The sequence below is a fragment of the Erpetoichthys calabaricus genome, chromosome 16, assembly GCF_900747795.2.
Source record: "Erpetoichthys calabaricus chromosome 16, fErpCal1.3, whole genome shotgun sequence".
Taxonomy (NCBI): domain Eukaryota; kingdom Metazoa; phylum Chordata; class Cladistia; order Polypteriformes; family Polypteridae; genus Erpetoichthys; species Erpetoichthys calabaricus.
The window spans coordinates 75,192,140-75,216,284 of NC_041409.2; the positions used below are offsets into that span (position 1 = coordinate 75,192,140).

Here is a 24,145-nt window from a genome sequence, read left to right on the forward strand (position 1 = left end):
ATCTCGAAGGTCCCCATTTAATGTTTCATTTTTCCTAGAGGACAATGCAAATTCTTCTTTAACACATTTTGCTCTACCAGCTTCTTATTCAATGTTCTACATTATATGAGTAGATGGGGCATGTAAATGAATACTTATTAAGCATTAAACAAAACACATACAGACTGTAAAAAGCTGTTTATATTATGGAACAGGAGCATAAAAGTGCAGTACCTTTCACACTCTATGTGCATTAAGATGGCAAAAATAATAAATTAAGTCATTAATAAGGCAAACATATTCAATACAGTTTGGCTTTTGAAGGTCATCTTTTTGAATTCATCTCTTCAGTTCTTCGACCAAGTCGCTTCCAAAACATCTGGAGGGTAACCTTCCCCATTAGGAATGTAATGGTTATGTTACGTTTGTACCATTCTCTGAGAAGAGAAAAAAAAAACATTTTTTTATGAAGTAGCAACATAAGAACATAAATTTGACAAATGAGAGAAGACCATTCAGCCAATCAAGCTAATGGCGAAGCTCTCCATTTATCTCATCCAGATGCTTTATAAAAACTGTCATTTCTGCTTCAGCTTCGTGACTCAATAATTTGAACCAGATTTCCACAACTATTTGCATAGAGTGCTTCCTGGCTTCAGTCTTAAATACACTTCCCCTTAATTTCCACTGGTGTCCTCATGTACAGCTGTACACCCCACACGTACACAAACACACATGCTAAAAAAGTGAATTAGACATATATAAGATAAAGGATTAATAAGAATGCACAAGCAGAAAAGTAGAAAGAGAAGAAGGGGTGTTAAGAAGAGAGAAAGAAGTAAAAACACAGCTGCAATACTGCATAGAAGATGAACGCCCAGAAAAACTGTAAAATGAACTGATGTTAGAGTGGAATGTCCTTTGATTGAAGCTCTGTAGAAGCCAGTGAACAAGTCACCTCCAGTGCTGTGTAAAGATTCTGTCTATAAATACCATACTGTTTCCTGTGCCTTGTCTAGCTGTTAAAATTTAAGAACACAGGCCAACTGCATTCTTTGTCCAATACTTATTTTTTCTTTTATTTCCATTGAGTTGATGAAGAAGGCTAATTTTACCAGTTGATGTAATAAGAGGGTACATTACATACTTAACAGCAAAATTGCTTAACTTGTTCCTTCAACAAGTGTAAGCGACAGCCAGGAACCTTACCCCGCCTAGAGACCCACAGAGTGGAAGGGCCAGTAAAGATAGCGGGCACAGGGCTTGATCCCCCAGATCACTAGATGTGGCAGCACCACAGATTCCCACAGGGTATCACAGGAACTGGAGTTCTTTGGCTTAACCCTGTTGGGTTCTGTGGGCACTGCCAGGGGGTGCTGTGGGGACTGGTGAGCCCTAATTTGTCGGGTTCCAATCTAACGCAGAAGTGATCCCGGGCCATAATTAGAGCCAGAGTTGAGAGGAGGAGGACAAAGTTTGCAGATAGGAGCAGAGGAGGCAGAAAGAAGGGGACAGAAGACAGTATTACAGAGCATTGCTGTGATGTGGGAAATAATTCATGTGAGACTTTCCTACAAATAAATCCTTTGTATTGGCAACACCGTTGTCCAGAGCCTGTTTGGTGTGCTAGTGCAGCCCCTGGTGGCCACACAGTATAATCAAGACTTTCAGCTTATAGTTGAAATCAGGATACATTCCATGTTTTATTATAACACAAGAATTTCATTGCTTTAGGTTTCTACTGTTCAAAGGACAGCATCGGTGACTGCTGATTTTCATTGCCACCAGTGAATCACACAGCTAGTGGCTACTTTGAACCTGTGAAACTCTTGCCAAATTCTACTCTGCTTTTGCACACTTTGTATTTTAAGCACCTGGCCTGGCTATAATTTAAGCTTTTTCAGATTACTATAATTTTACAGACTACAAGGCTTAACGTACCTGGTTCAGTTCCAGTTATATAAATCAATTTATTAAGAAAGACCACTTTAAATGAATAAAGGGATGGATTATAATGCATCTCTCAATTGGTGTGTGAATATTTGGGAATTCTCTAGAAGGGTTTTTGAGAAAGTTGCAAAGGATGGAGTAGTTTACTCTTTTCAGCTCAGCATGTTGCTGCGGTGATTGTTATCAGAACACATGGAGGGAAAGGGCTTTGTGCATTTTAGCTCTTGATTATCAGATTAGCATTAATAAAATCCTCTAATCAATACAGCTATCCAGGATTCTTGTTTTTTCCAAAAGAAAAATCAGCTAATAGATGATAGTAAACTTTTTTCACGTTGTCATTATGGGGTGCTGTGTGTAGAATTCTGAGGAAAAAAATGAATTTAATCCATTTTGGAATAAGGCTGTAACATAACAAAATGTGGAAAAAGTGATGCGCTGTGAATACTTTCCGGATGCACTGTAAATGTAGGATGACAGGAAATGTGAGAAATGCAAGAAATGTTGAACACACACCTAAAACTACCTTTTTTCATGTTATAGTATTAATGACAAAATTTTGACATCCATCCATCCATCCATCCATCCATCCATTGTCTCCCGCTTATCCGAGGTCGGGTCGCGGGGGCAGCAGCTTGAGCAGAGATGCCCAGACTTCCCTCTCCCCGGCCACTTCTTCTAGCACTTCCGGGAGAATACCAAGGCGTTCCCAGGCCAGCCGAGAGACATAGTCCCTCCAGCGTGTCCTGGGTCTTCCCCGGGGCCTCCTCCCGGTCGGACGTGCCCGGAACACCTCACCAGGGAGGCGTCCAGGAGGCATCCTGATCAGATGCCCGAGCCACCTCATCTGACTCCTCTCGATGCGGAGGAGCAGTGGCTCTACTCTGAGCCCCTCCCGGATGACTGAGCTTCTCACCCTATCTTTAAGGGAAAGCCCAGACACCCTGCGGAGGAAACTCATTTCAGCCGCTTGTATTCGCGATCTCGTTCTTTCGGTCACTACCCATAGCTCATGACCATAGGTGAGGGTAGGAACATAGATCGACTGGTAAATTGAGAGCTGAGCCTTGCGGCTCAGCTCCCTTTTCACCACGACAGACCGATGCAGCGCCCGCATTACTGCGGATGCCGCACCGATCCGCCTGTCGATCTCACGCTCCATTCTTCCCTCACTCGTGAATAAGACCCCGAGATACTTGAACTCCTCCACTTGGGGCAGGATCTCGCCACCAACTCTGAGAGGGCACTCCACCCTTTTCCAGCTGAGGACCATGGTCTCGGATTTGGAGGTGCTGATTCTCATCCCAGCCGCTTCACACTCAGCTGCGAACCGATCCAGAGAGAGCTGAAGATCACGGCCTGATGAAGCAAACAGGACAACATCATCTGCAAAAAGCAGTGACCCAATCCTGGGCCCACCAAACCGGACCCCCTCAATGCCCTGGCTGCACCTAGAAATTCTGTCCATAAAAGTTATGAACAGAATCAGTGACAAAGGGCAGCCCTGGCGGAGTCCAACTCTCACTGGAAACGGGTTCGACTTACTGCCGGCAATGCGGACCAAGCTCTGGCACCGATCGTACATGACATGAAGTCTATAATGTGTGAAGATTTAAGTCCAAATATCAAATAAGCACTTTCACAAAAGGTACACATGTACTTTTATTCAAGAATATAACTGAAGAAAAAGAAATCAAGTTAGAATACGACGCTGACACGACCGTATTCGTTGGGGGGGGTTGGGGTGAGGCAGCAATGCTATATAAGCATTCGCTACATTACAGTAGATGAGATCCAGTGTATTATTCCCTCTGGTTGGGAAATCAGCGAACTGATAAAATTTGGGGAGCGTAGTTTTGAGGCTGGCATGATTAAAATTGCCAGCTACGACAAACACTCCATCTGGATGAATGATTTTCAGACGGTTTGTAGATTCATGCAGTTTAGTCAACGGCAACTTGACATTAGCTTGTGGAGGGATATAAACTGCAGTGAGGAATACGACGGTAAATTCCCTCGACAGAAAAAAATGTCGGCACTTCACTGTTATGAATTCTAAGTCTGGAGAGCAAAACTGTTCAGCAGTGACCATGGAGGTGCACCAAGCATTATTTTCATATAAGCACACTCTGCTGCCTCAGTCCTTACCAAATTTAGTGGTCCAATCTGAACGGTAAACAGTCTGGCCTACTAGCACAATAGCCGTATCAGGGATGTTTGTATTCAGGCAGGTTTTGGGTGAAAAATGAAGCTGAGCAGTTCATCCTGAGTGAAGATATCCACAGTGTCCGCTCATCAATCTTGTTGACTATAGACTGGGTGTTTGTGACAAACAGCCTGAGTAGAGCAGGCTTGTTCTGAGAGTTCTTTAGTCTGGCATGGACACCAGCTCTCTTATCCCGCTTCTGCTTCCTCTCCCACCTCCACCTGCACTGTGTCCTCACTGGAGTAGTAATCCAGACAGGCACCAATGTGCTGAAAAGCTCCTCTAGGATATTGGGAGGTGGTGGTAGTAGAATAAAACCCTGCATTCCAATATCCATTATTTCTTGCAACCTATATGCTGTGTGAACTAATTAGGCACCAGTATATTCTTTTACTCAAAAATGCTTATCCTTGAGCAAGTGCAATATTGTCCTTGTAAAATAATTAGAAGAAAAAAACACCCATTTCCTTGTCAGAAATGATGAAAGAGATTCCAAATTCCACTTCAAACAATTTTTCTAATCCACTACTGACAACCCAGGGACTAATCCCAACTACTTATGCAGATTTACATTGTATAACATAAACACATGCTGGAAAGAGCATTCTAGAAGACTGTTAACAAGTACCCAAAAGTGTTCTAATAGTTTGGATAAAATCTGCGAAATGCAAAGGAAACAATTTGTTCATGTCACTTTAATAAATAATCATTTCTCTCTATATGGGGATGTGAATAAGGAAATACTTCGCCTCAAATTATTATGAAATAGGAAATTATACAGAGACATAGATGTGCCTGCTGGTAGCAAAAAAATTGTAAAAGTTGGCTATTATGTTTTCATTGTTAAACTTCTTTTATACATGGAATATACTGTACATCCAGTCATTTCATTTTAACTTACTTATTGTAATCTGCATGTTTTTGCCAGTTTTTGTTGAGAAAGTCTTTGTAAAATTCAGCCATTTTTTCTGCACTCAGCTTCCTTTTCCTACCTAAAAATAAACAAAACAAAAAATTGGCCCATTACATCTGACAAGCCTAACGGGGCATGAAAATCTTACGTCAAACACAATTAATTTCATTATTAGTAGTATGACAGAGTGTCTGAACAAGGTTTCACACACATTTCAACTCAATTTATTGTTATCATACTCAATTTTACAGTGTAATGAAATATGTGTTGCTGTTCTGCCTCCTACAGCAACAAAACAGTGTATAGTACATCAACATTGTGCAAATGACACAGTTTAATAAAAATAATACATTATGGTAATAAATAATAAATGGAGTTTGAAGCACATTTCAGTCATTGCCTGAGAGAAGTTTGCACATTCTCTCTGTATCTGAATACGCTTTTCTCCACTCTGGATGCTCTCTGGTTTTCTTCAGAAATCATAAAGAGGTGTTTAGTAGGTTAACAGATGACTTTAAAGTAAAATACATTTTGATTTAGTTTTAGTCTTAGTCTTCTGACTAAATTGCATTTTAGTTTTAGTCACATTTTAGTCATTTAATCATTGTTAGTTTTAGTCTAGTTTCACTCAACAAAAAATAAATTAATCTAATGTCAAAAAAATTAAATCGAGTTTAGTCGACTAAACGTAAATTAGTCAAACAGCCAAAATAAGATGGATATCTTGTTTACCATATGAATATGCACAGAATATACTGTACCTCTAAACTGTTATACTAACATGTACACTAATGAGCCAAACAACATATAGTGATTATTGAACATAAAATGAAGAGTAAGTGTCGATTGGATTTACTCCTAAATATCTTGGTCAGCTAATGACACCTCTGGTCTGTCAAAATTTATAGGACATAAGTGTATTTACTATGTTGTTCACAATTTAGGGGTTATGCTCATAAACGCTAGTTTGCCCTCAAAAACCAAACTAACACACACATTTAGTGTTTGCATATTCATATTCAGCAGTGAAGCAATGCTGTTTTGCCATACTGTACATATCATATTAATTTGGAGATGCATTTCAAGCACTGAAATCCTTAATACATTTTATTTTAGTATTAAAAAATGGAGCAGCTAATTTAATTGATGATGTAGACAAGCCAAATACGTACTTCATTTGAAACTGGCCTTGATTTTTAAATCACTTCAACTCGTTGTCACTGCTACTGTGCCTGTATGTATAAGTGGATACATGTGAGGTGGTGTCACTTGCAACGTTGAACTGTATCCACCAATTACAAAATGGATGGATTCGCAGACAAACATCAAAATGGATGGATTTGCAGACAAACATGTGCAGATGTACTCATTACAATCAAGGAACGAATGCAAAGCTTCCGTTCCTTTATCAGGACTGTGTAGGACACTGCATTAAAAGCAATTAATGGCCCCCGTCATGTCATCTGCTGTAACAAATGAGTGATACCTAAAGCTAAACTGCTACAACTTACACTTGATTGCATTTTGAGAGCTGCACAAATCTGTTTAAGTGATTTGTAAAAGGATAAAACTGGCAACAAAAAAAATCCTGTGTGTGTTAGTGTGTTGTTTTTTTTTTTTAAACTAATAAGCACAGTTTCCTTAATCACACGCTGAAATTCTCAAACACAAAGCATTGCCAGACATGACTTCTGCCGTTTTTCTTTTCAACGTGTTGATGCGGTGCTGTATCATCACCTCTGTTCAGTCTTTCTCATATGTAGCTTTTACTCACATTTTTCTCACAGATCATTGTGGAATCCAAAGTTATTCGTACATTTGCGGTCATGCAAGACTGCAGGACTGAGCTTACTATCGATGTGACACATTAGTATTAGCAGGCAGGGCGAAAGAGAGCCAGAGGTAATGGTATTTGTATCGGACAAGTCACCACCTAGATAATGCTACACACCTTGTCATGAATTTCAAGATGGCGTGACTCTAGACCCCTTTACAGGTTTGTGGTGTTCTTTCCCCCGAGCTTCATTCCACATGGCTTACACTGGGTCTTATTTTCGTCAGCATTGTAATTAAAGTTGGACCAGATGTCTGACTGCTTTTTTCACCTGAGAATCATGTTGACTGACATAGCAGAGCAAAGTGAAGCAGGATTCTGGCTGAAGTGAAGACTTCCTGATGGCATCCAAATTAGTGTTATCCAATTACAAGCAGGCATACAAATTTTTAAAATTGCAACACTGCATTCAAGTTTGTTATTTGTTGGTGGACCACGTCATATGTAATAGAAATGTGCAAAGAAATTCACATCACTCATTGTCCAGTTGTCTGTCTATAACATTTTCATTTTGTTTTTGTCAACAATGATTTTAAAAGCCTGCGGTGGGTTGGCACCCTGCCCGGGATTGGTTGCTTAATAGTTCATTGGTGTGCTCCAAATCAATTATGAAATTTTCTTTACTTTTAAGTTCCATTCATTGCCAGTAAATTCTCTGTTTTGTTGAAAACACAATCAAATTTTGAATCATTTAGTTTTGCATCTTCTGTGTTCAGAAATCAAAAGGTGACACCTTCTCATTCAGTCAGTCAGGAACATAAGAACGTAAAATGAGCAATCATTTCCTCAACTAAGAAAGGAAGATATTTAAAGAGCATTTCTCCATCAGTAAAAATCTTCTTGTTGGTCAAATTTCTTTGTAATTATTCATACAGATTGTTAAAATAATCCATCATCACATTTTGAGTGAGCTTCGTATGGCAAAACTGCATTAACTATCCCTAAATTAAATCCCATTCATGAATAAACAGAATCAGTTTAAGGTTGCTAATTAACCAAAGAAGCATATTTTGGGAAGTGGAAAGAAAAAACAATGCCTAGTGCAAACTCCTTGCAGAAACACAGAGAATGTGTAAATTCACACAGACAGTGCCTGGGATAGGATTCAATTCCAGGATTCTGGGTATGTGAGGCAAGAGTAACACTAACCACCTCACCATTCTGTTAACCAATCAATGAAATGGACCACCATAAACATTTGCTTTAGGTACGAACTAATAATAAAGCAAAATTTTGCAAATGACATAGCATAAATATTTTAGCAATCTTTACAAAATTATAAACTGAAATTTTCAAAACAATGACAATGGCCACCCTAGATAGAGTTTAACTAATTAAAAACACTTTTTGAACCAAAAACCCTAAAGATGTATTTCAAACATTTGAATGAATGAAAGAAAATGACTTAAAAAGTAAGAAAATTTCAGGAATAATTCGCAAAGCACACAAACATTACAGAGCAGCAACAGACTATCATCTTTATTTAATAAAAACATTCCCAAGAGTTTTGAGTTGAATCTGAGTAGTAAAGTGACATCTTTTAACAGAAAATGATGATTTGAATCTGAAACAGTTATTACTAACTTTACCCACCATTTTCATCCTTTAGTCCGAGACCTTCTGCTTTCAGACAGGAGGTTATGAACTCTTCTTTTTCCTGTAGGATAAGAAGAAAATATATGTTTGGAAACTTTTGATTACTTGTTCACTGTCTTCCAAGACCATGAAAATAACAAAAAACCAAATTATCTTAATTTTGATTCCCTTTGTGCATTGCAGTTTCCATAAGGCATTGTATTAAGTTCCTTAATATTGTATAAACTCTAATTTTATCTTCTATTTCAGTACTGATCAATACTGAATAAACCTATTTGATCAAATAAAGAACACAACAATGCAGAATCTGGGATGAAATATTTTAAATACACTTAAATGAAAATATATTCATGTAATGAGTTGAGTTTCTGAACCCAAAACATTTCAGCCAGCTCCCTTGTTGAATACCTTAAATTTCCAAAAAAAAAAAGGTAAATGCAGCTAAAAGACAACATTGTTAAATTCCAACAATAAAGTCCATCCATCCATCCATTATCCAACCTGCTATATCCTAACTACAGTGTCACGGGGGTCTGCTGGAGGCAATCCCAGCCAACACAGGGCGCAAGGCAGGAAACAAACCCCGGGCTGGGCGCCAGCCCACCGCAGACAATACAGTACAGTACAGTTTATTTTTGTATAGCCCAAAATCACACAGGAATGGGCTTTAACAGGCCCTGCCTCTTGACAGCCCCCCAGCCATGACTCTCTAAGAAAATAAGGAAAAACTCCCAAAAAAACCCAGTAGGGAAAAAATGGAAGAAACCTCAGGAAAGGCAGTTCAAAGAGAGACCCCTTTCCAGGTAGGTTGGGCATGCAGTGGGTGTCAAAAGAAGGGGGTCAATACAATACAATACACAGAACAGAACAAATCCTCAATACAGAATAAAATAAAAAGTTTTTTTTTTTTTTTTTTTTTTAGAAGTAAAAAAAATAAAAATTTTAGAAGTACGGAGCAGAATTTAACAGTAGATGATATCATATAATAAGATTCGGATATTTTTAGAGTCCTGGAGACCTCATCCATCAAGCTGCCTCCCCCATTTGGCCATTCCATGGCTGAAACAGTGCTGGGCCAGCCAATCCAATGAAAGGACCTCTCTTTCCCATGATTCCTGCGATCCTCCATCAGGGATGACTTTACCTTAGTTACCTTGTAACAATAAAGTCTGTTGGTGGAAATGGCAAAAAAGGGCAAAGTTTGCTTGTCTGGGTATTGTTACAGTCGAAACACACACCTTAATAAAAGAGGAATTCTGTGTAGCCCAGAACTTCTGATTCCACTCCTCTGTTTCTTGCCTAAACAGCCGAAGATGTTTCTCCAGTGTGCTCTCATTTGCTGCTACATGGAACCGGATGGGGCGGAGGTTGGAGACTGGGTCAGGGGGACCAATCCAGTCATACTGGGAGTTTTCTGGTGGAATAAACTCTGGAGCCTGCGATAGGTAAAGTCTGTTAATAAACAGCATTCCAGATATGCTTTTATTTAAAAATCAGACAATAGTGAATAAATGTGTACAAAATGGCTGTCCTTCCAAAAGCCAGGTGTCTTGCCTTTTTTTAATTTTAGGAACATTATATAAACCACATGAGTCAGAGAAAAAAGAAATACACAGCAAGCAATGCCATGACTCACCAGGGAAAATGCAATTTTCAGAGAGCCGTGAGCAGAATAACAATATCTGCCCACCAGACTAGAGTTGTGCTTATTATTTATAAAGCTATCCCAAGCTCTCTTCCTTTACAGGTTTTCATGGCTTAAAGAAAAATAAAAAAGACGGCTCACAGCAGCATAAGATCATATTTTTTACATCTCAGCTCCACAAATTCAAGACAAGGGGTGGTGCTTGGCGTTTATTCACTGAAGAAAAAGCGAGTCTACTGGCATGTCAGAGTTCATGTTTTAAATCTACTGCTGAAACATCACAAAGCACAAAATACTGACAAGACAAAGGCTTGGGCCAGGAATTGTAAATGCCAACCAGTGACAAAGGAATTAGTATTTGTGCTGCATCCCTTTCAAAGCTTTATTCTATCATTTACTCCTTTTTGTTTTGGTTACAAAACACTTACAAATTGAATGTAAAATTAATTTCAGATTAGAAAGTTTGAATGGTGGCCATACTCAGACAATAAGAATTTGCCTAATTATAATGCTATAGGATCCATGAGTGCAAGAATGCAATGCTTGAAAGGTAATGTAGTTTAATATTTAAAAGGACAATTTGAAGAGGATCATTTTCAAAAATAACAGAAAGGTGGTGTACACTGTCTGATTACATTTTAATAAAATCCTTTTTTCCTTTTAAATTTCTAATATTTGGAGTATAAAGTGAAAGATACGGTATATGAAAATAGCAAGTTATGACTAAAAGCCTGATCATATCACCCCTTTCTAATGTTGGACAGTAAACTTAACAAGAACATGATTTACAAAAGCAAGATATACTTGAAATGTGAAGAAATCCATGAAAATCCTAGACAGGTAGTAGCTATTTTAATTAAAAAAAAACTAAATCAAAGTCAGTTTTTCTGTGAAAATCAATGTTTCGTTAAATTTGTTTCAAGGGCTTTTATAATAATAATTGATAACAATGCAAGCAAGTTCACATTTTCTGAAAATTGCACACAAATTGCATTAGAAAAGCGGGTCATTTGCTTCCACCTGAAAAAGACACCATGGATTTTAATACAACATAACAAATATATATACAGTGGAACCTCGGGTCACGACCATAATTCGTTCCAAAACTCTGGTCGTAACCTGATTTGGTCGTGACCCAAAGTAATTTCCCCCATAGGATTGTATGTACATACAATTAATCCGTTCCAGACCATGCGAACTATATGTAAATATATTTTGTTTAAAGACTTTTAAGCACAAATATAGTTAATAATACCATAGAATGCACAGCGTAATAGTAAACTAAATGTAAAAACATTGAATAACACTGAAAAAACCTTGAACAACAGAGAAAACTAACACTGCAATAGTTCGCGCTATAGCGCTACGAACAGCTTGCTAAAAATACTTTTTTTAATGAGTTTTAAGCACAGGGAAAAAATGAACATTTGAAAAATCCGTAATTCAATAAACAACCAAGGAAAGTAACATTGCAACAATGCAGGCTACGAACCGATCGCTGTAAACAGAAGTGAAGTGGAGGTTAAAATCCAATAGAAAAAAGTCTTCATTAAATACAACGAGGTTAAAACAATGATGGAATCAGTCTCTTTAAAAACAAGCCCAGTGCATTCTTTAACTGCATTCTCTGCCTTATGTGGCCTCCTCCAGCACCCGACTCTAGCTCCCTGACTGTAGGAAGGCGGTCCCTGTTATAATCACCCAGATGTGCTCCAGGTGCTCGCTGATGTCCTTCTGGGGACACAGCACCCGGAAGCACTCCGGGCATCCCTGGAAGGTCCTCCAGCCACCTTCCCAGGTGTGGCGGAAGTGCAGATCTCCCGGGCTCTATGAGGCTTGGAGCGCCCCCTGGCCCCAATGGGTTTGAGCCTCTACGCTCTGTCCCCGTGGTCCCCATACTATCCAGGGCGGTTGCCCCCTTGTGGCCCGGGGGATGTATAGACTGCCTCCCGCTCCTTCAAGGCGTCCCAGCTAGGTCTGACCCCCAGCCTCCTGCCACAATATATATAATAAATAATAATAATAATTAATTTATAAAGCACTTTACATTTGTAGTAAATCTCAAAGTGCTACATAAAAAAAAATGTAACAAAGACAAAACAAGATAAAAACAGAGATAAAACAACAATAATTAGTGGCATTCTTGTTAATATGCTTTCCTAAATAGAAAAGTCTTTAGCTGTTTTTTAAAACAGCCCACAATCTGCTGTGTTCACAGGTTCTCTAGTAGGGCATTCCAGAGCCGTGGAGTAGCAACTGCAAAGGCTTGGTCACCCATTGTACGAAGTTTGGTCATAGGGGGGTGAAGGCAGTAGGTATTTGCAAAACGGAGGTTTCTTGTAGTGGATTATAATATAAGGAGTTCCTTAACATATTGTGGAGCATTTCCATGAATACACTGAATAGTGAGCAAACAGAGTTTGTATTCAATACTGAGGTGAATAGGGAGCCATTGAATTGACTGAAGGATTGGTGAAATATGTTAATATTTCTGCACCCTCATCAGGATCCTTGCAGCACTATTTTAAATTTGTTGGAGCTTTTAAAGGCTCTTGTTGGGTATCCCGATGAGGAGTGCATTACAATAGTCCATATATATAAGCAATATAAATAAAACATAGCAAAATAGCTTCTCAATGTAGTACTTTGTAGATGCCAGTTATAAAAAAGACATCACTTTTCTCTAATTGGCATGCTGAAAATGTGTTTTGTAAAGAAAAAACAATCTGTAATATTTTATGTAGTATGTAGTTGAATACACTTTCAGAAAGACATGTATTACGTCAAGATTACTGATGGTGAATGCCATGAACATGCACTGTACTTGTACAACAGACCAGATTTTTAGCAGCTCTGATCATTTTACTACTCATGTCCAGTACTGATGAAAACAGAACTGACAAGCAGAAGGTAACATCAGGCAGTTGGCCTTCTCAGCATCAGATAAATTTTGGCACAAGGTATCTGCATCTTTCATTATCACCTGCATCTTAGACGATTCATTTCATGACAGCAAATATAAGATAAGCAGTAAAACATTTTGTGGGTTGCTTATATATGTCCTCTCTGCAATGGACACCAAGCATGTTAAGGAATAAGTCTTCCAGCTTTGGCCAGGACAAAGTAAAAATTACTATTTCAATGCAAAGCAAGAATGTTGAAATATGTTCTTAACACACACGGTACAACATACAGTGCATCCGGAAAGTATTCACAGCGCATCACTTTTTCCACATTTTGTTGTGTTACAGCCTTATTCCAAAATGGATTAAATTCATTTTTTTCCACAGAATTCTACACACAACACCCCATAATGACAACGTGAAAAAAGTTTACTTGAGGTTTTTGCAAATTTATTAAAAATAAAAAAACTGAGAAATTACATGTACATAAGTATTCACAGCCTTTACTCAATACTTTGTCGATGCACCTTTGGCAGCAATTACAGCCTCAAGTCTTTTTGAATATGATGCCACAAGCTTGGCACACCTATCCTTGGCCAGTTTCACCCATTCCTCTTTGCAGCACCTCTCAAGCTCCATCAGGTTGGATGGGAAGCGTCGGTGCACAGCCATTTTAAGATCTCTCCAGAGATGTTCAATCGGATTCAAGTCTGGGCTTTACTAAGGAGTGGCTTCCGTCTGGCCACTCTACCATACAGGCCTGATTGGTGGATTGCTGCAGAGATGGTTGTCCTTCTTGGAAGGTTCTCCTCTCTCCATAGAGGACCTCTGAGCTCTGACAGAGCGACCATCGGGTTCTTGGTCACCTCCCTGACTAAGGCCCTTCTCCCCCGATCGCTCGATTTAGATGGCCGGCAGGCTCTAGGAAGAGTCCTGGTGGTTTCAAACTTCTTCCACTTACGGATGATGGAGGCCACTGTGCTCATTTGGGACCTTCAAAGCAGCAGAAAGTTTTCTGTAACCTTCCCCAGATTTGTGCCTCCAGACAATCCTGTCTCGGAGGTATACAGACAATTTCTTTGACTTCACGCTTGGTTTGTGCTCTGACATGAACTGTTAACTGTGGGACCTTATATAGACAAGTGTGTGCCTTTCCAAATCATGTCCAATCAACTGAATTTACCACAGGTGGACTCCAATTAAGCTGCAGAAACATCTCAAGGATGATCAGGGGAAACAGGATGCACCTGAGCTCAATTTTCAGCTTCATGGCAAAGGCTGTAAATACTTATGTACATGTGCTTTCTCAATTTTTTTATTTTTAATAAATTTGCAAAGACCTCAAGTAAATTTTTTTCACGTTGTCATTATGGGGTGTTGTGTGTAGAATTCTGAGGAAAAAAATGAATTTAATCCATTTTGGAACAAGGCTGTAACATAACAAAATGTGGAAAAAGTAATGCGCTGTGAATACTTTCCGGATCCACTGTAAGTGTCATACCCAAATGATTTTTAGTTCAAGACAGATAGCTGATACACATTCAAAATACTTGATAGTCATCTACAGTATGAATTAAACCTGACTTACATCTAGATGTAACCCCTAAAGTGAGCACATTTTTTGACAAATATCCCTCTTCAGATTTAAGACTGTCAGCGATTCACCCGACAAGGAACATGTATGAAGCCTATATTCATGCCTTTTTAATGATCTGTATTTATTACAAAGCTATATACCTTGTGGTCCAAACCCGACACAGACAGGCACAAGCAACAAGTCCAGCAACACACATGGCTTATATTCACCTGTGGAAAACCCTTTACAATCGTTTCCCACCAATGCACAGTACAATAAAAGCACCACAGCACAATAATAAAGCACTCAGCATTTTGTCTTCAGTCATCTCTCCTTCTGCTTCCACTCCACCTCCAGCAAGCTTTGTCCTCCATGCCCGGACTCTGGCAGTGGCAGGCAGCTCCTTTTAAGTAATCTCCGGAAGTACTTCTGGTGTCCTGAAGGCCTGTCCCCGCAGCATCCCCTGGCGGCACCCACGGCACCCAACATGGTTGAGTCACAGAACTCTAATTCCCATGGTGCCCTGTGGTACACTGTGGCACTACCACAGCCCAGATGAGGCTGCTGTCTAGCACTCCTGGGCATGCTTTCTTCCTTGGTCCTTCCATCTTCTGGGCATCCTGACTGGGCAAGGCTGCTGGCCATCCCTTATAACCTACATAAAGCATTTCTATTCCGCATGTAACTTAGAGTTGGAATTTTTTTCTCAGTTTCAGCTTATTCCGGGGGAGATGCCAAAAATAGCTTGTTCATTGGAAATGACAACATTTGCTGAGCCTAATGCCTCACTATGGTGAAATACTTTGGACACAATTAAAATAAATGAACATTATTTAGATGTTAATATTTAAAGTGTATTTCATGTTGTGTGTGGTGTCACAGAAATAAATAAATTAAGAATTAAATTAAACCATAGGAAAATTAGCAAAAACAAAAAAAAACCAAATTACATATCGTGTTTTTAATTATATATTGTCTCATTCCACAATACATTTATTTATTTGTGTATTCCTTTGTATACCAAAAGTTTACCAATATTAAACTGTGGCAAAGTTGAGGGAACAACCATTGTAATGTAAATTTATACTTATATTGTATTTGCTCAAGACAATCAGTTTTCTTTAGTATAATGGTGAATAAGTAATATGTGACTAGCAATGTTGGCAACTTTTTTGTTAGTGGAGCACTAAGGAGGAAGACTACAGGTGGAAACTTAATTTTACAAGAATAGAGAATTCAAAGACTCCATTTTGCACAAATCCTAGTTAGTGTTCCTTTCCTATACACACTACAGTATATAAAGGCAGAACTATTTTGCACACCCAGTTATTCACCCATTTCCATAACCTATTTGTTTCCTTTATAGGTCATGGAAAAGGCAGAAATTATCCCAGTGGCAGCAAGTGAAAGGCAGGGATGGCACTAAGTTAGACACTAGTCCTTTACAAGATACACTCATTCCATCTTCCATGTTTGATCACGTCTGCGCTGTAAGGTAACCTAAAAAGCCCATGCTCCAAACATGACTATGTGGAAAAAGTGCTGAAAGAAAGAACAAAACTCCACACAGATAATGGACAAGCTGGAAAATCAAACCCAGATCCCTTGAGTTTGGAGCTGTAGTGAAAATCACTAAGGCTGTCACACTCGCATCAAATGTCAAAAATGTTTATATATGTACTGTAGTCTAAATGTTCAAAACTAAACTGAAGTGCTTCAAGGCTGACTTATACTTCAGCGGGGAAGAAATTTCAGTTTCTCCATGGATGCATGCTGACGTAACTGATGAGAAAGCAGATGAGACGTCAAACACATTAGACATAATTGCACTTCTGGGTTCTGCAATAGCAGGGTAGTTCAATGACATTACCATTCTCTGGAACAATATGAGGTTTTGTAAGTTTCACAGATGAAACAGTCACATTTACTAAGCATTATTTAGCAGACACCATTTCCAAGGAGACTTGTACATTTTTAATTTATAAAATTCAAATCGGGCGGCACGGTGGCGCAGTGGGTAGCGCTGCTGCCGCTCAGTTGGGAGACCTGGGGACCTGGGTTCGATTCCCGGTTCCTCCCTGCGTGGAGTTTGCATGTTCTCCCCGTGTCTGCGTGGGTTTCCTCCCACAGTCCAAAGACATGCAGGTTAGGTGGATTGGCGATTCTAAATTGGCCCTAGTGTGTGCTTGGTGTGTGGGTGTGTTTGTGTGTGTCCTGCGGTGGGTTGGCACGCTGCCCGGGATTGGTTCCTGCCTTGTGCCCTGTGTTGGCTGGGATTGGCTCCAGCAGACCCCCGTGACCCTGTGTTCGGATTCAGCGGGTTGGAAAATGGATGGATGGATGGAAATTCAAATCTGAATTATTGGTTCCAGTGACAGACATACTAACCACTTTGACATCATATATATTAATAAACAATCGTTCTTTTATGTAAAACATTTCAGTGGTGGACAGTTATCCCAAAGTGGTTAGTAAATACAGAACTATGGTGCAAGAGAGTACAAACAAAACACTGTTTTTAGAATGACCTAAATGCTGCCTGCTGCAGGATCACCCATGCCAAAAATTTTTTTTTACCTGGGCCTGCATTTACCTGCCACCTCTGAATTACTCCTAGGAGCTGCACTAAAAATTTGACTAGGATAAGAATTTGTCCCACCTCACAGTAGGCCATGAGAAGTAGATATGAAGTGTCCTACTCCCAGTCCCAGCAAGGAGGAGTAAGTTACACCTAAGAATGAATGACGTCATGATTATACACTACCCCTTGCCACAAATTGACACTCATGATGAGTTTTGTAGTTTTCTGATACTATCAGTGTGGCTTCACCACAAAGATGATGTTAATAAAAAAAGAAGAAGAAAAAGGAAAACATAAGGTAGGATGTTGCACTAAGCTGCATGTAATGTTTACCACTTCACACCATCATCAGTTAATATTGTAACAATAAGATAAAAAGACTGAGACACACGCACCCAATAAGAGTTAAGCACAGTAACAGGCGCGTTTATAAAACAATGAATGATCTGCCACCATCCATATTACTAACCGAGAATGCTAAACCGGATGGACGCAGGGACATCCGGCCATGGGCCGTAGCCGCAAAAAGACGTACTGCGCAGGCGCCCCAAGAAATGAGGCGCCGCGAGAGGCGGCCAAGACCACAGAAAAAAGGAGTGAGCACAGAAAAAAGGAGTCAAACGCAGGCGACGCACACAGCGCTGCACGAGCAAAACACCCCCCCCCCCCTCCCACACACACAAGCAATGGACGGGACACACACAAAGAGGAGGATTTAATCCCATTGCACACGAAACGGGACGCACACAAAGAGGAGGATTCAACAAGCCACAAGCACACAAAAAAAAAGAAGCCGCGAGCACCACACAAAGCCCATTGGACACGAAACGGGACAGACTACGGACATAGCACACGAAACGTACACAAAAACGACGATTCAGACACACGACCACAGTAACATAAATAAGAAATGACACACAAAGCCCCATTTCTAAATGAACCGTCCGTATTAAACATACGTCATCTCAACACGTTCACAATATGCAGCATAGGTAGATCTCATTACAATGAGGCACTATTAACCGTTCAACCGCAGAAAAGGCTCCATATTAACAGTGAGTGCGATCCTCCTTATTACTTATCCATATTTCTCACGCTCAAGAACAAACAAGTCATGAATTCACGATCACAGGTACAAAACGATACCGCTCGGATAACGGTACCAAACACAATTCACACTATGCAGCATAGGTGGATCTCATTACAATAAGGCACTATTAACCGTTCAACCGCAGAAAAGGCTCCATATTAACAGTGAGTGCAATACTCTTTATTACTTATCCATATTTCTAGAAGAAAAAATGTCTCGGCTCCAAAAACGCAAAGCTCAACTAAAGCTTCTAACTAACGATGTACCTAAAAGTAAAAACTTTATGAACTGCATTAGATCCTACAATAGTTCATTTGCTTTTGCATCTACCGGAGTAAATATCAGGCCACCAAAAGGCAATGGCCCATACTGCTTTCGCATATGTGCACAAATACTGCATCGCATTGGAACAGTGCACCCTGAAACAAATCAACAACGCAAATATGCACAAATCTACATCCTAGATCCACATGACGCAATCTATCAATCAAAGTGCTGCATCGCAACAGGCACAGATTCAAAACGAAACACCTCCCGTCTCAGACATACGTTAACGGCAAGGAAGGCTACAACGGGCTTCTCACACAGCACAGGCAAATCGATTACAGCTCCAAAACAACACGTCCCAAATACTACACATGCAACAACGCGCCTCTCAACCGGAACAAGCAAAACATACACCAGGAAAATTCATTCGGATTAAAAATCTTTATCAACTGCATTAGATCCTACAAATCGGTATCCACTATGAACATTAACGGTGGCACTGCACGTGACATCCGTTTTGCAAAAATGTTAATTATTCATGAATGTACAATGGCATCCAGTCACTTACTCAACACCATTCATAAACTTCTACAAACGTTTATGAATAATAATATTCGCTATGGAGGAAAGGTACTTTTATTAGGAGGAGATTTTAGACAGTGCTTAGCTATTCTTCCACATGCCATGCGCTCAGCTATTGTTCAGTGCACCTTAAAATACGCAGACAATTGGCATTGCTTTCAAAAGATACAGTTAGTACAAAACATGCGATGTCCACATCCAGATCATAACAATTGGTTATTACAACTGGGAGATGGTACACTCACCAATACAGATAGACTTCTCCCAGATATTATTACAATTCCTCAAGCCTTTATCTGCGCCGACTTAGTTACAGACAGATTTGGAACAGCAATCTCATTAGACCAAATGCCCCTTTTAACACAACGCACTATATTATGTCCAAAAAATATTAATGTGGAAAACATAAATACCCAAGACATTGCATTACTTCCTGGAGAGACACAACTCTTTCTAAGCTCTGACAAACTTGACTCTGATCACAACAATAACCATCTTCATTGACATTACAAGTTCTGACCTGGAATTACCTTTTACACTTAAACGGCGTGTACAAAGAAATTTTCCAATAAACCTTTACACTGTGCCACACACTTTATTGTTTGCTTTCTATTTGCACCATCTACACCTTCACACTATTCTATATCTCATTCATACATCACGCTCTTTGTCATTCCCAACACCAGGGGTTGGCGAGCGAAGCGAGCAGGGGGCAGAGCCCCCTAGTACTTCCAGAAGTATCACCTTCTTACTGTTACGGCACACAGGAAACGTCTTATAAATTATTTTATATTATTATTATTATTATAAATTAGCCACAGCTACTCTGCCACTGTTACCAAAGTTGCGTTAACATTTGCACTCTTCCCGATTGTCTTCCAGAGCTGCATGACGTGTCATGCCTCTCTCCATGATCCCCACTCTTCTGCAAGGCTCTACTTATGACCTGGAGTCTTTGAATGCCTCTTTGAACCTTCCCGGGTCAGCCAATTTACCAAAGACATATCAAGTCTTTTGTAGTGAAAAAATCGGACGATTCAGATCCCTGGCCATTCAATAGGAGCTTCGTTACTTTTAACAATTTGGTGTATCTGCTTCCTTATAGTAACAGGGTATTTTACAGGTATCCTTATTGTGATAAAGCATGTACTAGAAAAACTTCATGGTTTCAAAAAAAAAAATCGTTGCCAGTAACATTTTAGTCAATATATAATAAGAATTTGCCTGCTTATCCTGCTCACCACATAACAGGTCTGAACCAGCGAAAAAAGAAACTTGTGTGATCTGATATGTTAACTACAGACAGGAAGCTGTATGACAAAATGAAACGTTTTACCCCTAGTCCAGGGTCACAAGTGGAACAATGATGGGCAGGACGTTTGACAGCAAAGGTGATTCACAGCCAGAATTAGTACAACGGCACAACTCATGCACGTCAGAACAGAGCTGGTCCCTAAACTAAGATGCTCCATTAGTCTTAGGGATGTAGTAAGGAGGCATAAGACAGGTATACATCTCTCCCTCTTTCATTTCATGGAGTCCACCCAGAGACCAAGACATCAGAAGATTAAAAGAGCCTCTCAATATCTAGGAACACTGGGTGCCAAGATTTCTAGCAAGAAGAGCTGCTATCCATCCAGGTTGTACAGTTATGAATTGTCACACCTATTTGCTTTGATGCTGCTTCTGTCACAGTAAGAACCATACTTTAAAGAGTTGTATCCAATATTAAATAAATAAACTTCTGAGCACTGCTTACACTCTTTCTAATAAAACCCCTGGGGTCTAGAGGTATGGGACGGGAGTATTTTAATCATATCCCTGTCAACCCTTCTGAATTGTTGACTCACTTAGAAATGTGTCTCCAACTGGGTTAATTATTTTTGAGAATGTTGTACTACTTAATATGGCCATATCTAGCTGTTTTAGTTTAACAGACCAGGCCCATTGCTTTTCCAAAGGCCTCATGTGAAATCTTCACAGCTTAAAGAGTGACGTGCCTTGCTGATCATTGTGTGGGGACACATTAGATCCGTAAGGATAAAAGATCTCACTTCTAATATATTATGGACCATTTCATTTCTAATCTTTTGGTTTGTATCACACACATTTTTTTTTTTAAAGAAATGAAATTACAATATTATGTTTTCCGTAGTAAGCTCCCTTTCACCCCACTTATCTGCCTCACCTTTGTTCCTCTCTTTTCTGCCTATTTCCCTTGTATATTTAACATGGCTACTCTTTTTCCAGATACATCTGGTAAACGTTCAACATGACTTTACTCTTACATTATTTGACTGTGGAAATCACATTTCTAGGCAAGCCCTGCATTTACTGAATGAAAATTGCAAGAATAAAAGATTTGTTTTTTACCACCACCCATACTTTCCTAAATTTACAGAAACATTTTCATATAATCTAATAACTTCGGACCATAGTATGCTGTTAAAATTCTAATAATGAAAACTGTAATATTTCTTCAGAATGAGTAGTCAAAATATAGTAAACATTTTATTGCAATAGCAATATTACTGATCTAAAATTTTATTTGGTCACGGTACAAATAAAACTGCAATAAAAACAGGCAACATGAGTTCACAGTAATCCATCCATCCCATCCATCTCCTGACCTACTTATCCAGGGCAGGGTTGCAGGTAAGCTGGAGCCATCATTCCTCAATAACCCCCAAACAACAACTCGGACACACTAATGCTTAAAACGCATTCATCAGATTTCCATAGATAACTCTTAAGGCCTCTTAAGGTCATACATACAATTCTCAGCTTATCAATAAGTCCTGTTACAGCATACTCTGCCGTGAGCTGCTGACTAGCTAAGCTTATCGCAGATCTGTTAGTTATTTGTACAAAAATGGAAGGAAAGCAGCAATTATGAACTGTTACTCACTCTTCACTATTATTTTCCTGTTTTCTGTGTTATGCTGTTGAACGTGGTGCCACTGCTGTACTGTCAATACATTTTCCTTCCAAATAGGAAAAACAATAGGGATACCAGGAGCCCTGAAATTCATGTTTCGAATTCACCAGCCCAGCACAGTTTTATGCAACACTGTAGAATGCCCTGTAGGGGATGAGCAGCAAGCTGGCCGAGGCCTCCAGGACTGTGGCCGTGTCTGTCGTTGTCTTTTGACTTTGTGTTACAACTGAATGTAGATCCCCACATGTTTACTTTTCCAGGTATGCTGCTGACTGGGTTTTTGTTTCCCTGCCTTTAATTGTTCACTGGCCATACCTTAACAATATTGTAACAATCAGACAAATCACCACGAGGCAGGGAGTCTCAAAAGCCATAAAAAATGGGGCAGTTCCGAATGCCATGGAGTGGGGTGGGCACAGAGGAGCTCCATCTGCCCCTCTCAATTAAAGCAGTAATCGGGATGCTGGGGTTGGTGGATTTGGGAAGGTAGATTGTACCACCAAAAGGGAAACAGGCCACAAACTTCGTGGTGTGTGTGTGTGGTTGTATCAGATGGTACAAGACTGAAAGGCTGCAACACATGAAGGTCCAGGGGACAGTCGTGCCTTTTCTAAGCAGGAGGCTTGAGGAGGAGTGCACCTCAGAAAGATTAAAAACATAACGTGAAGGCAACTGGCCGAAACAATGAGAGGATTGTAAATTGTTGTTGTTGCGTTTTTTATCATCTGTTTTTATTTAAGTATATACTTTACATATATTTATTAAAAATGCATTAATTATTAATATTTTTCTAAAAAGACTAAGTTCAATAACCAGCACCATTAGACACAAGGCAGGAACCTAACTTGGACAGTTTGCCTGCCCAGCACATACAGGAGCGAATTAGAGGCCCTAATCAAATCAAACTTTATTTGTTCCCTACAATTATATTCACAGTACACTATGTAGTGAAATGCTTAGTTGCCAAACTCCAAAACTATGTAAATGCACAGTAGGAAATAATACACAACTTTAGAAATTTTAATACAAATCATTATGTTAAATGACAGCAATAATGTGCATTGCTTTAAAATTATAAAAATAAGTAATAAATAAACAGCTTACTCCTTTCTATGTTAACTAATGTCTTATTTTAATTTTGTCTTTTATTTTTCTTTTCTTCATTATGTAAAGCACTTTGAGCTACTTTTTGTATGAAAATGTGCTATATAAATAAATGTTGTTGTTGTTGTATTCTTAAATGATACTGTTTTCGAGTGTCAATAAATCATATAAACAAAGAGAACATGCAAACTTCACACTCCTGATCAGAATTTGAACCGAAGAATCCAAAGCTGTCAGGTAGCCAACCTCCAAACCCTTGTTCTTTTGTTTTTTTTTTCTTAATATTGCATTGATAGAAAAAATGACATTAGGAAAGACTACTTAGGTTTGGGAATTTTACATTCAGTAAGTAAACAACGAACCACAGCTGCATCCCTTGTCCTTTTGATGTTGGCAAGATAAACGGAGCATATTCTACAAAACATTTCCAAGGTACTATATATGAACTTTAATGGAGATTTACTAAGTTTAAAGTAGACGTCACTGACTGAGTTTATAGTCGTTTACTCCCCATCTCGGCATGGCGTTTCATTATAATTTCACCTTCTCACTGTTCTCCTGGCCGCGGTCACTACCTGCGACTCTTTCTTGTATTCCACTAACCTCGGTACCCTCGTAGAACTTCGAAACATCCACTTGTAACCCCTCGGCGCCCTGTCATTTAAAGGGCCATGCTGTATGTACATTAAAATCGGGCCCCGTCACTTACCTGGGGGTCTCTCTGTGAACCGAATGACCTCGCCCTGCAGCCCAGCAGACTCCTTCCAAATGGCACACAAAAGCGGCTCATAACAGCAGCTCCAGCCGAACCGCTCAAACAGCGAAAGACATTCCGATTCCTCAGCACCGAATCGAGGGAGGAGCCCCGTGTCTCCGCCCCACTAGCCCCCGCGTGTTTGGACGAGCAGTGACTTACCCGGAGATGCCTGTGGCGGTGAATCGGCACCGCCCTAAACCTCATTTGTAGCGCACTATTACTGT

The 24,145-nt window shown here is 39.6% G+C and overlaps 1 protein-coding gene across 1 annotated transcript; it reads right to left on the reverse strand.

The window, feature by feature from the left end:
* Nucleotides 1-266: 266 nt before the first annotated feature.
* On the reverse strand, nucleotides 267-24,042 carry LOC114667168 (cytochrome c oxidase assembly factor 8). The gene is made up of 5 exons (XM_028822359.2): nucleotides 23,874-24,042; nucleotides 9,717-9,914; nucleotides 8,476-8,539; nucleotides 5,037-5,127; nucleotides 267-416 (listed from the first exon to the last, which is right to left on the reverse strand). Exons 1-5 carry the CDS (start codon nucleotides 23,952-23,954, stop codon nucleotides 305-307), a joined length of 546 nt encoding a protein of 181 aa, XP_028678192.1. The 5' UTR covers nucleotides 23,955-24,042; the 3' UTR covers nucleotides 267-304.
* Between the last annotated feature and the right edge of the window lie 103 nt (nucleotides 24,043-24,145).